Raw genomic sequence first — 13,303 nt, 5'->3', positions numbered from 1 at the left:
GTAGGGCTTAGAAAGTCTACCTCAGTAAACCAAGGACTCTAGGCCATAAGGAGAGAGTCTGGACCAGAGCAGGGGCCTCAGGCTAATCTCTGCCCTACCACCAGTGGACCTCAGTTTCTGCATCTGTAAAACGGCTTTGACACTCCGATTCAACATAAGGAGGCAGGGCTTGTATCTGGGGAGTCTTGCTGACAAAAACACTTGATCCATTTTCCATCTGTCATTGGGGGGGTAGATACAGGCCCAGGGCAGTGAGAGAGTGCGGGTTAATTTGAGAAATAGAACTAAGGCTTTCAACTGGCTGGCTGTATATAGCACAAAATTTATAAATAGGAGGCAGGGGCTGGATTGGCCTTTTCATTAGCATCAACAGTATGATGTGATGGGTGTAAGTCTAGGATTTAAGATCAGAGAGACCAGAGTTCCAACCCTCACTCTGCCGCTTACTGGTTGCCATATTTCGGGAAACCACTTTACCTCTCTGAGCCTCAGTAAAGTGCTGTATCCTCAGACGCCAGCACAATGCCTGTCATGTGGTAGGTGCTCAAGGAATCCTGTTTGAATAACTGAATTAAGCAGGAAACACAAAGATCTGAAACTCAGGAGGCAGATCTGGGCTGAAATCACAATTTGGGAGTCACGGCTCATAGAGTCATTAAAATGGAGAAGAACTAACTCTACCATTTAAGGCAGGGCCAACAAACTGTGGCCCACAGGCAAAATCTAGCCTGTCTCCTGTTTTTATAAATAAAGTTTTATTGGCACACAGCTGTGCCTGTCTGTTTCCACATTGCCTATGGCTGCTTTTGCGCTACAACGGCAGAGCTAGTAGTCGAGGTAGAGACCATCTGGCCCACAGCCTAAAATATTTGCTGTCTGGTCCTCCACAGAAAAATTTGCTGACTTTTGATTTAATTTTAGGGTTTGAAAGAGGAACCTGCAAAAGAGAGAGGGGAGGAGTGGCCAGAGAGATGAACTTCATTTCTGCATCCTCCACTTGACCTTCCCCATTGGACTGAGGAGGAGTCGGGGAGCATCTCACCTGCGTGCTCTGGCAGGACTGAGCTCCCGGCAGGCCTTGTCTCTCTCCCAGCTGTTGGTGCCCAAGGCCTCAGTGGCCAGTTGCTGGCTCAGCTTTTCCGAGGGTCCATCCTGAGCAGGGACCATGGGGCTGCTCTGAGGTTCTGTCCTACAGGGGAAGAAATAAGGAGGCAAAAGTGTTAGGATCTGAGAGACTGTTAATGTTCATCAAATATTAATAGAGGTCCTAATATTTCCCAACTTTGCTTGCAGTTAGGTTGGTGACATGAACTTATCTTTGGCCACTAGTCTCTGAGTGGGAGTAACATATGTCATTTCCAGTTCAAGGCAATAAGATCTGTGTGCCTTCTCCAGCTCTCTCTTCCTCTGTGGCAGTGACTTTGGAGGCCACATATTCTGAAAGGTGGAGCTCAGTGATGGAGAAGAGATGCCTGAACCACATGAGACTTTGCATGATAGAAATAAACCTTAGTTAGGTCAAGCTGCTGAGATCGAGGGGTGTGTTTGTTACTGCAGCATAGCCTAGCCTAACCTGACGAAACACAGGGAGAGGCTGGAAACCAGCATTTCACTTCCTTCCTCAAGATGTAATTGGAGGCCAAGGCATGACAGGATTAGTTCCAACCCCCCTTCGCCATCTCTATCCCATTTCTCTGCCTTATCTGTATATGAAAGAGAGACCCCTGAATTCAAACACTATCTGCACCATTTAGTAGCTAGAGGACCTGGGCCAGTCACTCAACCTCTCTGAGTTATAGTTTCTTCAGTGATAAAATAGGGAGTAATATCAGTCCATATATTGCTGAGTTGTGAAGATAAAACGAGATAATATAAGCAAAGAGAACAGTCTAAAAAGTGTCAGTTCTCTTTCCCTTTACGTCCTTGTGACCCGAACCTCCAATGTGGTGTCCTTAGCAGGTATGAGGCCACCTACTTGGGACAGCAGTTCCCATGAAGGCCTGAAGTTCCCTTCTCTGCCTCTGAGATGAGCTCCAGACACCTCCAGGAAATTACCTGAGTCTCACCTCCTTCTCTGAGTCCCAGAGAGGGAACGGAAGGTGCCTAGTTACTCAGTCTTTGAAGAGACTGTCACTCAAATCTCCTGGCTCCTAACCCGGAGGAGTCAGGAATTTGAGAGATACAGGTGAATCTGGCACCAACCAGCAAATTCCCCTCCCCACTCACCCTGCCTGCAGATCCCAGGTCAAGCATTGATCAAAGGCATCAGCGTTTCTCATCACCAAGCTCCTGCAGCCAGTGCATCAAGATTGGTTTTATGACTCGGGATGAATGCATCTGATAAGCCCTCTGCTCCTTAGGGCTGTCAGCAGAGCAGGCCCAGCCCAGTCAATATTGAGGGAAGGGCAGCAAAACACATCCGTCTTTGTCAGCAGCTTATCGGTGCATCTTTAGAAGCAGAGCTGGGAGATACTGCAAGCCCAGGAGGGACGGAGATTCTAGTCAGGGCTGCCCAGCCCCCCTCACCACTGGCTCCATGCTTCCAGAACTACCCCCCGCCACCATCCTATTCAGCTTCAGTTTTCCTGACACCCCCCTGCTCCACTTCTCCTATTGTGAAGGCTCCATTTCCACGTCGTTGCTCCATCCATCCATACAGAATGCTGTCCTGGCTCTTCTTAGAAAACTCAAAGAAGCTCAGTTTAAGCCCAGTTTCCAGCAAAGCTTGCCTCTTCCCATACTTATCCTGGCCTGGGCTAACCCGCATTCACTAACTCCAATTCCCTGAGGGCCTGCAGTGTCTCCAGGCCGGTTCTAAGTGTGGGGATGCAGTGAACAAGACTGGTGTCCCCTGTGATCATAGACTTTACATGCTAGACGGGGGAGCAGGCAATAAACACATAAGCAGGTAATAACACGGCTTCTCGGATGGTAATAAATTACGGAGAGACTAGATCAGTGTAATGGGGCTAGGAGATGGGAGGGGATGACTGCTATTTTGTACAGAGAACCCGTGAAGGCCTTTCTCAGGAAGTAACAGGGGAGTAGAGACTTGAAGGACCAGGGACTAACCTTGCAGTTTGTGGTGGTTTTAAAATGTGCTCACAGACTCTTTAACACTCCTGCCATCAACAGAAGGGGCCTAATTTCCCTCCCGTTGAATATTGGATGGGCTTAGTGACTCACTTTTTAATAAATAGAATGTAGTAGAAGAGATCATGTGTGACTTCCAAGACGAGGTCATGAAGGCAGCTTCTCCCTCTCCCTCTTGGGCTGATGACTCTGAGGGAAGTTGGCCATCACATCGTGAGGACCCTCCAGCAGCCCTATGGAGAGGCCCATGTGAAGAAGAACCAAGGCCTCCCGCCAACAGCCAGCACCAACCAGCCATGTGAGAGCACCACCTTGGGAGTGGATCCTCCAGCCCCAGTCAAGCCTGCAACTGAGACTGCAGCCTTGGCTGACATCTAACCACAATCTCAAACCCAATCGAATTCCTGACTCACGGAAACTGCAAGACAATGATAACTATTTATTGTTGTTTTAAACCAAAAAGATTTTGGGTAACTTTTTGCCTAGTAATGTATAACTTCTACACAAGTATCTGTGGGGAATAGGAAATGTGCTCCAGGTGGAGGGAACAGCAAGTTCAAAGATCTTGGCACATACAAGGAGCAGCCAGCAAGAGCTGGGGTGATAAGAGAGGAGATCAGAGATCCTGTCTTTGTAGGTCATGAGAAGACCTTTGGTCCTCTGTGGCTGAGACAGGAAGCCTTTGGAACAGAGGAGGGATATGGTCTGGCTTACATTTAGAGGGGCCACTCCACTGGCTGAGGACACTAGAAGGACGGGAGGGAATGACAGAGACTGGGAGGTGATTGAAATAGTCCACGCTCCTATCAGGATGGCAGCTGTGGAGGTGATGAGATGAGGCCAGATTCTGATATATTATGAGAGAAGAACTAGCATCCTTTGCTGCTGGTGAAATGTGGGAAGCAAGAGAATAAGAGAAGGGGAGGGGTCAAGGTCAACTGCAAGGTTTTGAGCCTGAGCAGTGGGCAGGATGGAGTCACCATGGAGGAGGTGGAAACTGTGTTGTAGGGAGCAGGCTTCGGGGAGCTCTAACCCCTTTTCTAGGATATGTTAGTCCCTTTGCTGACCTCACTGCAGCTCTCACTGATATGGGTTGTTGCTGCCTTTCCGTTGTCTGCTCTCACACGAGACTATGGGCTCCAGTCTAGCGCCATGTCTTACTGTTCCAGAGCCTGCTGCTTGCTAAACACTTAGAACATTTGTCCAACGAATAAATGAAAGAGCACATGCGTTGGATAAAGAGAACATTCATTTATTTCAAACAGTCAGAAAGGGCGTCTGAGATGCTTTGAACTAATCCCTTCCGGTTACGCTTGGTGGAAATAACCCAGCCAATGCCTCAGTCTACTCAGATGGCTCGGTCAGTGCTTTTCTATCCTACTCAGTATTTCTCTTAGAAAAGTGATCAGTGCGCTTATCAACGTATGCGTATTGCCCAGCAGAGCCTTGAGTTGGACTCACATAAGAATGGAATTTGGGGCTCTCTGGGCATTATAGGGAATCAAGACAAATCTGTACCTGAGGCACCTCCATGATAGGAAAAAACGGAGAGCTGATGTGAGGAATCTGGCAGCAAATAAATACGTGACAGATAGTGCTGGCACTGGGTGGAAGGTCTCAGTGACTCGTGCCAGTGGAGAGAGAAGAGGCATGGGTTAGTCTGCACTGCAGGGAAAGCTGGTGGGTGCTACTGCCAGGCACTGGGGACAAGGTGAGGACAGTGCCTGAGCCATCACTGCCAGCAGCCGGGTTCAGAATCAGGGATGGGGGATCCTGACAGTGGCTGGATGAGGAGAGGTGTAATGGAGCTGCTCCAACTTCTAACTTGGCGCTCTCTGATGAGGTAGGCTGTTCTTTTCTCCAGTGACACTGGCTTCACTTTCCAGGTGTTGGGTACCCCACCCGTGATCATAAAACAAACAAAGACATAATTAATTCTACCAGGCAGACAGAGAGTGGTGAGGGAAGGAAGAAAGGAATCCTCTCCAATATGACATTTAAGATCTTTTTTTTCAATATGTTCTAACACTTTGCTTCTCAGCTTTCTCAAAACTGAAAAAGACTCAGAAAGCACATAATCCCGGGTGTCACAAACCTGGCACACTATCAGAGGACTCCAAGAAGTTTTTAAAAATACAGATTCCTAGGTCCCATCCTACCTGTAATAAGTTGGAGTCTCAAAGGGGTGGAATGGGAGAATCTGAATCTTAAAGACACATTCTAGGCAATTCCACGTCCTATGGGATCAAGACTAAAACCCAAGCTGATTACCAGGACTAAAAGGCTCTGTATGATCTGGCCTCTGCCTGCTCCAGACCCCATCTCCTACCTCTATCTGTCCCTTACTCTGCTCAAGCCACATGGCCTCCTTGCTCTTCCACAAGGAACAGCACCTTTGCTCCTTCTGTTCCCTCCACCCAGCATGCTGTTCCTCCAGCTCTTTGCATGGCCAACTCCTTCCTTTCTTTCAGATGTCACCTTCTCGGCAAAGCCCTCCCTGACCCTTTATGTAATCCTTCCCCTGTCTTGACCTGCCTCCATCACAGGAGCCCCCTGTGCCTTCCTGCAGAGCACTTGTTACTATGCGAAATGACCATTTTCTATGCTTATTTGCTAACTGTTTGTCTTCTGGACTAGAACGTAAGCTTCATGAGAGTGGGCACTAGTCTCTTTTCTCACCACTGAATCCCCAGGGGTATGGTGCCTGGCATAGTGTAACTTTTTGCCCAATAAATATTTGTTGAATGAATGAATGAATGGGTAGATGGATATACAAATGAATTCGGATGACCAATCTCATGTAGGAACCACAGATCAGATTTACCCTCTCTTTACGCATAAAGGGGCAGAGGTCCAGAGAGAAAGACCAGTCTGAGGTCACACAGCACTTCAGCCACGCTCCCTCCTCCACAGCCCCGCCCATCTTTCCTCCCTGCTTCCAGCTCTGCATCTCTGCAAGGATTTGAGAAAAATTCTCTGCTCCATCTTTGCTGAGGGTACCGGCAGCTGCCTCATTTTTACCACACCGCCCTTCCGTGTTGCATACAAAAATACTTAAAAGAAGGCAAGATCTTCAGGGGACGGCTAAAACAGTGAAGTCAAGGGCCCGGCACACTCCACTTCACAGAGGGAGGGAGGGAGCCGTGAGTACTGAATTCCTCAAGGCCTCCCCACTCGTTCCTGCTAATCAGAGACCTGGAGCTTAGATGCTGCTCTCCGTAGTCATGGCAACCAGCAGATTCCCAGCCTCTGATAAGAGTCAGGGCTGAACTTTCTGCAAAACTCTCCAAGATGCCTGGCTCCCTGGCCGCTTCCCCGATTCCCACATCAAAGCACCCCACTCCCAACAAAGTGCTCATTCGGCCCTGGGGTTGGGTGCAGATCCTGGTGTCCCAAGCCCTAGATTGAGTTAAACACTGTTTGGAGGATCAGAGACAAACAGTGTTGGAGGGGAGTGAAAAGGACCCCAGCCTCAGCCCACCCATGCAGAATGGGGAAACCCAGGCACCCAAGAGGCAAGGGGACTTGCCCAAGACCACGTGGTGACAGAGCTACGGCTTTAACTGTGGCCTCTCAACCCCCAGTCCGATGCTGTTTCCACATCACTTGATCATAGCAACAGCTGGTGTGTATCAAGCAGCTACTCTGTGCCAGACACCTGGCTAGGCACTTCTCAAGCATCGTCTCATTTAAGCATCCAAAGAAACTCAGGAGCAGGCATGGTCAGCCCACTGTACAGATGGAGAAACTGAGGCCTGGGATAGTAAGTGGCAAGAACACCAGCTGCCCTGCCTGTTTATAAGAATCAACTGAGAAAAAAGGAAAGCAATCTGGAAAACACTTTGAAAATATAAGAAGTAATAAATGGGGGGCAAAGGGTGACTCTTGGTAATTTCTCTGTAAGACAGAGACTTGCCTTATGTGTCTGGAGAAGGGGCCATAGCTCAAGGTTTGGCCTGAATCTCATATTCCACAAAGAGGAATGGCACTTGGTCCTTAGATTCACGACATCCCTGACACTTACTGCCTCCATCCTACTAACTGCTCCTCCTGTGTGTGTAGCACTTTCTAATCCAGGGTCTCAAGTGATGCTGACAACCCTCTGTAAGGTGCTCAGTTTGGTGAACTTAACCCCATTACACAGATGAAGACACTGAGACCTGGAGAGGCAAAGGGACTTGCTTTACACCCCAGGCGCTCGTGCCTCAGTTTTCTGTTCTCCACTTGCACCCAGGGCAGTGAATGATCCATCCTTGTCCCTGCACTGGCCAGAAAACTACAATCTGCCTGTTTCAATAGAGAATTAAGGCCCAGATCCTGAGCTCCTGAGTCCAAAAAAGCCCCAGGCTCATCATGGGCTGACCCAGCCCATCGACAAGATGGATTCGGCTAATTTGTGCCTTGGCTCCAGGGACTTCAATCTGGGCCCTGTTAATATCCTGGCCTGAGGTCTTAGTACCACGTCCTTTTCAAGGTTAATTAAGCTCAGTTGGTGATAATCTGCGGGAGCTGCGGCTCTCTGAGCTTTGCGATCACAGCTGGAAAAAGCACAGCGGCTTCGGGGAAAGATTGGGGATTCCGGAGAGCCACCGTGAGAGACAACATTTGGACGCGGGGGCAGTAATGCTCGTCTTAGTCGGAAGGGAACGAGAAATCAGAGGAAGTCTTATGCGGTTAGCATCTCCCACATTATTTAATTCATTTACTCAATAGTTGTTTACTGAACATCTACTTAGTATCAGATTTCAAGGACCCAAAAGCAGCCAAGACTCATCTCTGCCCTCAGAGCATCCCCAGCCTGGAAGGGGAAGACTGATCCGTCCACAGGGGACTCCCAATACGGTCGAGTAACTTCTCTGGTGGAGAGAAGCTCAGAGGACCACGGAACAATAGGGAGAGCCCCTAATCCAGCCTGGGTTATCTGGGCAGGTGGCCATGGAAAGATTCCTAAAAGATGTATGGAAATTGGTCAGGAGAGTGGAGTAGCATGTACAAAGGCCTGACCCTGAGACACGGCAGTGGACTTCATGTAAATGCAGAGGAGGCAGCAAGTTGGAAGATATAGTTGGGGTGGAGGGTGGGAGGTAAGAGTTGAGACTAGTTTATTTCCCTGAGCATAATGCCGTCAAGGTCCATCCATGCTGTTGCAAATGGCAAGGTTTCCTTCTTTCTTATGGCTGAATAGTATTCCATTACAGACACACACACATATCTACCTACCTTTCTATCTATCTATCTATCTATCTATCCATCTTTCTATATCTATCTCACATTTTGTCTATCCATTCATCCATTGATGGACACTTAGATTGCTTCCACGTCTTGGCTATCGTAAATAATGCTGCAATGAATGTTTGGGAGCAGGAAAAAACAGGAGCTGAGACTGGGGAGGTAGACAGAGGCTGGATCCTTCAGGACCACGTGGATGGGTGCTTCTCACACCTTCCTGTGCCGGGAAGCCCCTGGGGATCTTGTTAGAATGCAGATGCTGGTTCAGAAGGTCTGGATTAGCGCCTGAGCTGCTGCGTCTCTAACCATTTCCGGGTGAGGCTGCTGCTCCGTGGACCATACTTTGAGTAGCCAGATTGTGGATTTTATAGTCCGGAGGGCTGGCCCACACAGACGGGCATAGTCCTCTGGCATGCTCTCTGCTCAGGCCACTGAGGAGAGTGATTCAGTTCAGTTGTCAGGGCTGAGGGTGCGTGTGTGTGTCAACATGATGTGTGTGGGGTAAACACTCTTGGATATCCGAAATTGTCCAGTTCCCAAGTTCAGGTCAAAGGACAAAAGAACCATACGGAGAAAAGATCAGCTCAGCATTTCTTACCCAACTCAGCCACGCAGGTCAGGCCCCCCAGCCTGTCTGGGTTTTGAACTCTCATCGCAAACACATCCATGGCTGCCCTCCAATGAACCCCAAACCCACCCAGACATTTCTCCCTCCACAGGCTGGCCTGTTGATCGCCTATTGGCCTAATGAGGGGCCAAACTGCTGAGAACAGACTGGATTTGATTCTTGGGACTGCCTGAAATAAAACTTCGTGGTTTTCCACTTGAACAGATTGTGAAAGGTAATTAGGTGATGCTGGAAGAGTGCACAGGTCCTGGAGTCCTGCAGACCTGGGTACAAGCCCTGATCCCCCCAAGCTGTGTGAGGAGGGGCAAGAACAACATCCCTCACACCAGCACAGGGCACCTTTGGCCAGAATTGCAGGCACACTTTACATTTCTCCAGGGAGGGTGAGTTGCTGGCTCCATTTTCTTGCCATGGGAGGGACTGTGCTGGTGAGTCCCTTTGGGGCATCATAACAGCCACTGATGGAGGAGGCACCAAGCAAGATCTGCTGAGAACAGGGAAGAGGCCCTCAGCCTAACAGGAAACCTTGGTTCAAGAGCTCAGGGAGCAAAGAGTGGTCCCCCGCAGTGCTGCCAGGCACCGTTCACTTCTTCATTCAGTCACTGACTCAACAAATGTTTGTTGGGCACCTACTTTGCATAAGCCATGTTCTAGGCTCTGGAGACACAACAGAGAACAAGACAAAAAAAAATCCCTACCCAGTGGATAACACAGATCCCCGCCACCATGGGATGGGCAGAGTTGGGAGGAGAGCAGAAAATACCCATAATGAAGTGGAGAAGATGCAGATTTGGAAGGCGATGAGTGCCATAAAGAAAATAGATAGAGTAGGATAAGGGAGCCTGGGAATGCTACTGGAAGGGGGCTGCAATTTAAAATGTGGTGATCAGAGAAGGCCCCACTGGGAAGGGAACATTTGAGCAAGACTCGAAGGTGATGCAGGAGTAAGCCTCGAGCATGCCTGGGAGAAGGACACAACAGGTAGAGGGCACAGCCAGTGCAAAGGCCCTGAGGTGGGAACATCCTAGATGCACTGAGGCTAGAACTGTGTGAGCAAGGGGGAAAAGAGTAGGGGGTGATGTCAGACAGGTAATGAGGGACAAGATCGTGGGTGGTCTAGTGGCTATTGCAAGAACTTGACTTTTTCTCTGAGTGAGATGAGAAGCCATTGGAAGGTTCTAAGCAGAGGAGTGAGGTAATCTAACAGGTTTTAAAGGATCTCTCTGGCAGCTTGCTGAGTGTAGATAGCAAGGGAGCTGGAATAAATGCAGGAAGACCAGAGAGGAGATTATTGCAACAACCCACACGAGAGAAGATGGTGGCCGGGATCCGTGTTATCACTGCCCTACTCGGATTCTGGACAAATAGTGAAGTTGGAATCAACAGGGTTTGCTCATCGATTGGATATGGAGTGTGGAGGGAGGGGTCAAGGGTGACTCCGAGGGTTTTGGTCTGAGCCACCGAGAGGATGGAGCTGCCAATTACCAAGCCAGGGACGGCTGCAGGTGGAGAAGGGGGTTTTGGAAGGGTGCCCTGGAGCTCAGTTTTGGACGTGTTAGTTTTGAGATGCCCGTTAGACCTCCATGTGGAGATGGCAGGTAGGCAGTTGGGTCCATGACACCAAGATTCAGAGAAGACATTGGCGCTGGGGAAATGCATTCGAGAGACATTAGCATTTGGATGGTATTTAAAGCCAGGAGATGGGATCTGCTGGGGAGTAAGACGGAGCACCTGGCTAGAGTGAGGTGGGAAGCTGGAGAGGGAGGTAAGCTCTGATGGCATTGTCCCAGTGGGATTTTGGCATAACCAGGTGGCCCAATAGAAGTGTCCCAGCCTTAAAATACTCCTAGGGTCTGACTGCTCCCATTCATTCATCCACCCATTCCTCAGCGGTTCATGTGATCACTCATTCATTACTCATTCATTCACTCATCTGCTAAGCATCTACGGACGGTCATTTCAAGATGATCCAGATGTGAGTCCTTCCCCCAAGGAGCTCACAGTCCAGAGGAAGAGCTGGGGCACGTACATAAGAAACTCTCCTACAGGAGTGACAGTGACCCGAGAAAGATGACCTGAGTAGAGAGAGGGTGCATGTGTCTGGAGGAAACAAGACAGGCTGCCCGGAGGGACGGAGTTCCTGGTCCAGGGAGGGCTGGTGGAGCATGGGGATTGAATTCATCACATGGACTCTGCCTGGCCACTTGCCAGCCAGGCGACCTTGGGCAAGTCTCTTCGCCCTGCCCCACCTAGTGAAATCACAAGTGTATGCCCCTCACAGGGCTGCTGTGAGGATGAAACGACATGAGGTGTGCCCAGCGCTTAGACAGTTTCTGGCACATGGTGGCACTTTAAAGATCAGCCACACTTTCCGGGGACAGGTCACATTGTTCTCCAGCCTTCCTTGCTGAAGCTCGCCTCTGGGGACTCACGCACTGCTGGTTCTGAGCCTCTTCCCTCAGACAGCCAGAGGCAAGGGATTCTGGGAAGGGGAAGGGCAGGGAGGTTGGAGCGCCCTTGAGTATCCCGGGAGCCCCTCCCTACCCTGGGGCCTTGGCTCCCCCCACCACCCTGAGTGGCTACTTCACTGGCCCTTTCACAGTCACTGCAGTGACTGGCTTCTCTCTCTCTCAATAGCCCAAGGATGAATTTGTCTCTCTCTGTCCTCCCACAGTCACCCACTGGACTCTTGTCAGCTGGAACTAGACCTAGACAGAAAGCGTCCTAGAAGGTGGCACAGTTAGGACTTTGTGTACACACACACACACACACACACACGCCCCTCCTTCCCGAGGCTAAGGTCTGAAAGAAAATTCCTAACGAGCAGAGAGTAAGCTGCAGCTGACGTTTGCAGAGAGGACAGAACAGACAAGCCACAAATCTCGATGGCAGGCGGTGAGCAGGCGGCGAGCTCCTGAGGTCCTGGCTCGTTAGTTTTAAAACAACACAGCAGAGAAGTGAGATAAAGGGCTTTCGCGGGGAAGCTGTCAGACACCTCACCTCCCACTGTGGCAACCACCAGAAGGCCCCATCCCTCCTCCCGGATTACAGAAACAGAGACTGCTGCCCGGGGCAGTGGCTGTGTTGCCAGCTCACAGAGTCGGAACCCGTCAGAACTAGCCAGTCCTTGGAGCACTGAACCCAACCCTGGAGAAGCTGAGGTCCAGAGGGCCCGAGTGCTACACTCAAGGGCACTCGGCGAGTTAGGGTCTGAGCAGGGGCCACCATTCAGTTCTTCTGCGGCTGTAGTGGGTGCCGTGGTCAGATCCTAGGTTGCTGTGAGTGCTGGCTGCAAATGTTTCACAGGTGCCCCTTTCTGGAAGGCTGCGTCCACTCCTGGGTGGGGCATGGAGGCAGTCCATAGCCAACCACTAGCTGACATAGGAATACAAAAGACCTGCCCCCGTGCCTCGAGGCAGGACCAACTCTACGCCACAGTTCACACTCCCCAGCTCCCGGTGGGATCAGGCTGAGGCCACAGTCCAGCGGACACTGCACCTTTCCTTAGCTTCCTGCCCCGCCCCCCCAAGCCTGCTTCCTCACTCCCTTTTCCCTGAGAGCACACCCTCAGTAACTCGTGTGCACCCACAGCTCTGTCTCAGGCTTTATTCCTTGTGAATTCCAGCAAAGACACAGACCCAAACCGAGTTTTCCTCTATCAAATTACTAAACGCAAAACAATCGTGAAGTATTGTATTGTCTGGAGTCAGACAGACATGGGTTTGAATCTCAGCTTTGCTACTTCCGGGCTGTGTGACCCACAGGAAGTGTTTCAATATCGGCAAGGCTTCATTTTCCATCTGAGGATGGAAAATGGCAATGGAGATGGTTTACTACCATCACGAGGTGGTTGTAAAATGCTTTGCACATTTCCCAGATTCATAATAAATGCTCAATGTATGTTATTTGATGGCGATGATGATGACGATAATGACGACGATGACGACGATGACGACGATGATGATGATGATGATGATGATGGCGGCAGACCAAATGGGGATGCTGGGCCATCGCAACTCGACCAATCAGCAGAAAGCTCTCAGAAGGCTCCGCCCCTGCAGCTCCGGCACCAATCATCGGCAAGTTCTCAAATCCCACCCTTTCCATTCACTCTCCTTTAGGCTTGGCCCAGGGGCCCCATCTTTTGCCATCATCATTTTTCTCCAACGAAGGGATTCCCTGTGGGAGAGGGGGAACTCTGGAGAGAGCAGAAGGCTGGCTTTACACGAAAGTGGCCATTTCTCAATGCCAGCCTGGGCTTCCAGCTGCCCCACTTGTAGGAAATGGCTCCTCCACACTGATTCTGATTAAGGAGTTGGGAAAGGTCTGTCCCTCCGCTGGGACTTTTATCTG

The 13,303-nt window shown here is 50.2% G+C and overlaps 1 protein-coding gene across 1 annotated transcript in view; it reads right to left on the bottom strand.

The window, feature by feature from the left end:
- Window positions 1–13,303, bottom strand: part of SRRM4 (serine/arginine repetitive matrix 4) — a 147,677-nt gene that overhangs the window by 42,460 nt on the left and 91,914 nt on the right. Inside the window, exon 2 of the mRNA XM_014854568.3 lies at window positions 1,043–1,189. Coding sequence (XP_014710054.3) covers window positions 1,043–1,189 — 147 coding nt within the window. The remainder of the gene's footprint in view (window positions 1–1,042; window positions 1,190–13,303) is intronic.

The sequence above is a fragment of the Equus asinus genome, chromosome 8, assembly GCF_041296235.1.
Source record: "Equus asinus isolate D_3611 breed Donkey chromosome 8, EquAss-T2T_v2, whole genome shotgun sequence".
Taxonomy (NCBI): domain Eukaryota; kingdom Metazoa; phylum Chordata; class Mammalia; order Perissodactyla; family Equidae; genus Equus; species Equus asinus.
The sequence above is the reverse complement of the archived record's forward strand: the minus strand, read 5'-3'. Positions and strand labels throughout refer to the sequence as shown.